The sequence below is a fragment of the Sitodiplosis mosellana genome, unplaced genomic scaffold (assembly GCF_009176505.1).
Source record: "Sitodiplosis mosellana isolate CC-2019 unplaced genomic scaffold, AAFC_SMos_1.0 Smas_scaffold_6191, whole genome shotgun sequence".
Lineage (NCBI taxonomy): Eukaryota > Metazoa > Arthropoda > Insecta > Diptera > Cecidomyiidae > Sitodiplosis > Sitodiplosis mosellana.
The window spans coordinates 2,215,402-2,222,131 of record NW_022601432.1 but is presented as its reverse complement, the minus strand read 5'-3'; the positions used below and the strand labels follow the sequence as shown (position 1 = coordinate 2,222,131).

Below are 6,730 nucleotides of genomic sequence, written 5' to 3'. Positions count from 1 at the left end.
CTCTCTCTCTCTCTCTCTCTCTCTCTCTCTCTCTCTCTCTCTCTCTCTCTCTCTCTCTCTCTCTGTATAACTTGTTCGCAATACAACAATTTCATGTCGAAATCACTTTATTCAGTTGATGGCAGCCCAAGTTCATCGTACATTTACATTACAGTCAATTTCAATCAGATTCGTTAAGCTGATCGAGGTCGGTAATGGTGGTGTATGTGCGTGTGTAATGTGTATTCAGTGCAGTGCCATCAAAGGCGATAGCTTGACAAACATGACCCTTTGAATTGAATAAATGTTAAATAATCAATTAGCTGCACGTATTTAAATGGTTTCTTTCTAGCAGAGGAAGAGAGATAGATGTGAATGTACGCATTTTCCATCACCACTACCGTGTACTCTGTTGCTTGTTTGAAGTTTAGGATTGGCGCCCTCAATTGGCACCAATTGTTGTAATGAAATGCAGGACAGCGCGGCAACAAATTGAGATCAGAGTAAGAAGTTCAATAGCTAAAATTGAGCACATTTTAACGCATTTCATTATTGATTAGCTAACAATAATCAACGATCATTCTCCCTTGGATTTCATGAATATTCCATTCTGAAAAAGTGTTGGGCGATGTTTATCCATTCTTTGAAATCCGTTGCTAATTATTCTATTATTGATGGCATAAGCACATACATGGATTCCTAATTTGTGCATCGTGCACATAATTGAATTCGTTTGTTTCATTGTTGGTAAATGCACGAGACGCGCGCGTGTGTGTGTGTTTCCATTTTATTTGCGCCAGCAAATTGATTCTAACACCATTTCGCCACAACTGATTTAAATTGGCATCATCAATTTAGTGCAGCGACCAACATGTAGATACGCATCTCTCTCTCTCTATCTCTCTCTCTGACACTCCGTTTGGCTCTCTCTCTCATTTTTCTAATTTCTCTCAGCCAGATTGAACAAATTAGATGATGCTCATACGTGCAACCGCTTCGATTCTAAATCGACTCGATTCGATTCGAATTGAAACGTGGCACGGCTGAGATTTCATCCAGATGCCGTTTCGTAATGAGAGTTAATTAATCGAATCGACAGCAATCGAATTTGCCAGCGCTGAACGCCAAATTCATTGTTTGTTATGTAATTGTCAAAAGTGACAACACACATACACAACTGGATTATTGCTCGGCATTTAATCGTCGCAAAATTCGGTGGAGTCAATGTAACGCCGGATGGTGATTGGCCTATTTTTGGCCAATGCCAAAATCATTTGCTGTTTAATGTCAAGTTCATCAACACAATTCAATAGCAGAACAACGTGCGGCGCGTAAACAATCAAAACCATCTAAACTGTGATAACATTTAAACTATTTTATAATTTTGCAGGCATCCACATGGTAGGCTTGCGTCATGTGTCTTATCTCATTGTGGCGCAGCTATATTGTTATCATTTGTGCTTGCACCGATTCTCTGTTTGCCGACATACTTTGTATTTCGCATAAATGAGAAACGCATTTGGTCGGAGAATTACACAAGTTTCATTGTGGCTTACCACGTGGACACTAAACGGGATACAACACTATACAGGTAAGAAAGATATATATACACACACATGCGGTGTTCTGTGTGTTATCATTGTGTTTTATTCTTCGTTTTTCTTCGTATCGCTTTGTTTGAAACGATTTCTGGTAATTGGCACGGGTGCACGTGCCACGTGTGTCGCGCTTAAGTACTATGGCATTAATTGTATGCCCTTAAAACAGAGTGTTGTGTGGCTAGAGAAAAATACAACGTCAAACCAAAACAGTAAGCCACATGTGTTGCATGTGTATGATTCAAATTATTAATTGCATTATAATTGTGGTTGATGCGAAAATACTATGCAAATGATTCAATTCATATCTATCAGTGTGCCGGGTACTTTCTTTTCGCTATTTTCTATCTATGACTCGTGCACAGTGCAAAAAAGCACAAATGAAATTCAATTTATTATGTGAATGACGTGCAACCACGACGAAACGCAATATTAATATCACCGCATAGAAATGTCGTTTGACATTTTATTTTGTCTCTGACACTCACTCATTCGCTCGCTCCAAACGAATCTCTCTTCGGATTTATGGATTTTGTCAAAAGCGCCGAATTTTAATGATGAAGACATAGAGCATCGCAAATTTTCGCAGCGCCGTTAAAATAATTACGTTATTTATCTATTTGGAGCACATGTATTTTGCTTGGAATCAGAAACGTGCACACGATCCCATCTTCCGTCACCCAGCAATTCAAATGGCGTGTGAAAATGATTTGATTTCACTTTTATTCTTGTCTCTTCCATTCATTCTTTCTTTGATTTTTGTGTCGTTTTGTTTCTATTTTTCCGTTTGTCTCTCGCTCGTCACCGGTGTATTGTTCATTTTGTGTGATTCGTTAAATAAATCAAGCTTAAATTCACAATTTGTCGTTGTCGTTCCTCTCTTTGTGAGTGTGTGTGTGTGTGTGTGTGTGTTTGGTGGAAATGCAAAATGATGGTGGCAACACACGCGACAATGAATTGTTTTGGGTGATTTTGGTGAATTTCGTATTTTGGGTTTTTGGTGCGGAGGATGGTTTTGGATCGGTGTTTGCGAAAGACGTGCCAATATTCAATTTAATACACACAATACGTAGCGCTTCAAATCGCTTGCGGCAAAAACATTTACACTCTCAGCAGGTGACACGAAACCCATTTTAACCATCAAACGAAATTCATTATGTCCCCCCAGTGCTTTTTTCTGCTGTTTCTGCTGCTGCTGTTATTATTATTGTTGCATTCATTTTGAACAATGATTTTGCACAAGCGCTTGCAATACGGAAAATTTACAACAGCAGCAGCAGCAGCAGCAACAACAGCATCACTCACAACAGCAAAAGCGAGTAATTCTTTTCAATTTATTTGAAATGCCGGTTTTTCATATTGTTCATCACATTTCTCTTTTGTCTCTCTATCTTTCTCTTTTTATCTCGCGATCGACCAACACCAACACCCAACCAGTATCAACTTTTGGCTATTCAGCGTGATAATAAAATTGCTGCCTTGTTTGGTATTGACGGTAATTAGTTTTATATTGATTCGAGTGCTTTGTCAGGCGGCAAAGCGTAAAGTTAAACTCAAGGGATACAATCAAGCGACAGCCAGTGCATCCAATATAAATACCGTTTTAAATGGCCACAGGTAATTGGTTGAAAAATACACATTGGCTCAATTATCTTTATTTGCATCGTAAAATCTCTCAATGCGCGTCTTACAATATACGACCGATAAGCTCGCTCCCCATGGTGGCTACTTGCCTTTGTTACGTATAAGTGCATTTTTTTTCCAACCCAAACTGGATGATGGCTTGATGTGGAAAAAAAAGAAGAAGAAAATTTGGCGGAAAATAGAACGGACGTATTTTTTGTGAATGTTTTTTTTTTGGTTTTTTTTTCTCGAATAAATTGATTATTACAATTTAATTTTAAATGATTCAATTTCACTTTGAAATTGCATCTCTTAAAGTCTTTTAACCTTTTTTTGGAAAGAAATCAGCTTTCGAGCTCTTGATTCCATATTACATTCAGTTTGAGCAAAGATTTTCGATGCAAATTTTACTCGCCCTACGACTCACATCGTCGTCCACATTTTTTCCTAGTTACTAATGCGATTTGGCATCGACTGAATCCATCCAGCTTTTGAGCGGTACACATTTTAATCATTACTTCATTTATCTGCTTACATGTCGATGCTGAATATTGATGACACTAAATTGGAAACGAACAACAATACCCACCCACAAAAAAAAACAACAACAACGAATGACCAAACGCAGACCATCAAAGTGCCAGCGACGTACGGATCGAACGACAATGCTTCTCGTTGCCGTGCTAATGCTATTTCTGATCACCGAATTTCCACAAGGCATATTGGGACTATTAAGTGGAGTGTTGGAGACGTGCTTTTTCCAAAAATGCTACATACCATTTGGTGAAATGATGGATTTATTGGCTCTAATCAATGCGGCCGTTGGATTCGTTCTCTATGGTCTAATGTCAAAACAATTTCGCACCAGTTTTAAATCTGTATTTTTCAATAAGCGTCTGTCGCGCCTCGAAATGACTCGCATAACTAATTTAAATAATACGACTTGTGTTTGACGACGATTAAATTTAACTTTATTTATCGTAACTTAGGATGAAAACATTGAGTGTATAGAAGTTTAAGCAGAGCAACAGCAACAACAACAACAACAACAACATAACAAGTATATATTTAAATCAAGAAAATATTTTGAAATTGGAATATGCCGGATGCGGCTTTGCCAATTGAGATCGACCTCTGATTAAAAAAAAACGAATGGTAACAGAGTGCAAGTGATAATTGCGGTTCACGCATTTTCCTCCCCCGTTTTGTACATTGAATTGTAAACAAAAGAATAAGGAAAACAAAGAAAACATTAAACGTATAGAAAGTAAGAAGAGTGTCAACGATTGCCGTTGCAATGGATTCTTAAATATTGCCTGTTTGCTGGTCTGATGGGCATCAAATTACCGACAATTCCGTGGGCTGTAATCATTTTGCTGTGGCAAAAGCGAAAAGAAAACACACACACCGAGAATATGATGCAAAAGCACACATCATATTCATCTGAAAAATTACAATCGACCGAAAAATAAGCACAATATCAACGGAACCTTCGGAATCGATTGACAAATATATGACCATTTTGTGTTTGTGCATATACTTTTTCTTTTATTCAATTGAGTAAACATTCTATTTCATTCAAATCATTTTATTTCGATTGTTTTGAACGGTGACATTCAATACACGAGCTAATGGTTGTACATTTTCCTCAGAACGGAAAAACAGACGAAAGGAGAAGGAGAGGGAGAGAGAGAAAAAAGGACTACATCAATCGAAAAATGTCAATAAAATCAAAAAAAAAAAAAAAAAACAATCAAGTGAAAGAAAAAGACTGCGCGAATGATACCATACACTGAGAAAAGGCTGGAAGGAAATATTCACCCGTCTCCCTCTTTCTCTCGCATTCCCGTCTTTCTCACATTTGCTCATTGTGCGCTGCGAGCGATTCGCATCGAATTCCACAGACAATCGGCAAACCATTGAGCAATGTGATTAATCAAATTTGACATGTTGATAGCAAATCGCCAGAGAAGAAAAAACCGCACGCAACCCGCTGCATTGTGTGACACCACGAATTCCAAAAGTGTGCGATTGTGGAGCATATAAATCGGCTCTCAATACATTGTCATTACTTTTAATATGCATTTGAGCCGATTGATTTTTTTTTTCTGATGGCATGACTGAGCTTGTGAAGGCTTGAATTAGACGTCGACAGCACACTGTACGTGTACCCATATAAATCATTTGTGTAATTTTCTTTTCGACGAAAGAAACCGCATAATTAGCAACGAGTCTGTTCACAATCAAAAACCGTTCATCAGAATGAGGACGAAAAAAAAAATGGGAAAAGAAAACATCGAACAGGATCCATAAACATCAAAAACATGAAGTAAATATTATTTGCTCGTTGGCTGTTTCAATGTACTCGTACAGCATATATAAAGTATGAATCAAAAACCGATTATGATGCAACGTCAATACGATGGAGCGAAAAAAAAGGGAACAAATTATGCAAATTCATATTATTATCATCAATTTGGATCATTTATCTTTTATAGAGACAATTCTTTGTGTGCGTGTATTTGGTTGTTTCCTCCAGCTCGTGCGTCATTCTTTTGCTAATGAATGCAACGGAAAAAAAAAGTGCTACACTCACCATTGTCACCCTCATCAAGTGAGTTCATTGTCGTTGAGAGGGAGAAAGAGGGATACGTGCGTGCGTGAACGAGTGCGAGCATGTTTTTCTGAAAGCAGATTATTAATTGAACACTGTCGAACTTTTCATTTTCTGCCATCACTAGCACTTTGTGTTCTTTTAATGCAAACATTTTTCTTTGTCTTTTTTCTTCTATACAAGTGTGCGAAAATTCATATTTATCGTTTTGTTTCCGACCGAAGCACAAAAAAAAGTCGAAAGAAGACCAAAGCGTATTGAAAAAAAAAAAACACCGAATAAAAAGAACAAAATCACGCTCAACAATTGCTGAGACAGGAATTACGCGCGAACAGAGCATGAATATTAAGTTTTTCTTTTCGGGTCATTCAGCGATCGTTGACATTTATTGCGATGAATAATTTCTAAGAACCAACCCGAAAACAACAACCAACTGCATATGATAAAATGTGTAAATGATCGGATAACACAGGAACACTTAAGACTTGTACATATAGAATGAATTCTAGAGAAAAAAAAGCAGAAATGTCATTGTGATTTTGAGATTAGTGAACAAGAGAAAAAGAAAAACTCAAAAAAATCGATCTATTGTATAAAAACGAAAATTTGGATAGAAACTATGGTGTTAATCATTATAATCATCATCAACGAGAGAATTAAAAAAAAACAACAACATGAAACAGAAACAACAACAACAACAACCGAAAAAATCCGAGCCCTGAACATGTGCGTTGCTTTCAGTTTCTCGTGTGCACATACACACAAATAAATCACCATGTTCAGCTAATGATGTGCATTGCAAGTTGTTTGTTGTGCGATGTAAATGTTTGTTCATCAATATATATATTCAGGGTTCTAGTTATGTACGTAGGTGTATCTTTTGTTGCAGTTATAGAGGGGGGTGGTGTGTTGGGGG

At 37.4% G+C, this 6,730-nt stretch overlaps 1 protein-coding gene across 2 annotated transcripts in view; it reads left to right on the top strand.

Moving 5' to 3' along the window:
- Positions 1 to 6,625, top strand: part of LOC129576701 (G-protein coupled receptor dmsr-1) — an 86,360-nt gene extending 79,735 nt beyond the window's left edge. For both annotated transcript variants that reach the window (XM_055462179.1, XM_055462177.1), the window contains 3 exons: positions 1,370 to 1,570; positions 3,015 to 3,194; positions 3,829 to 6,625. In XM_055462179.1, coding sequence (XP_055318154.1) covers positions 1,370 to 1,570; positions 3,015 to 3,194; positions 3,829 to 4,153 — 706 coding nt within the window. In that variant the 3' untranslated portion in view covers positions 4,154 to 6,625. The remainder of the gene's footprint in view (positions 1 to 1,369; positions 1,571 to 3,014; positions 3,195 to 3,828) is intronic.
- Positions 6,626 to 6,730: the final 105 nt, after the last annotated feature.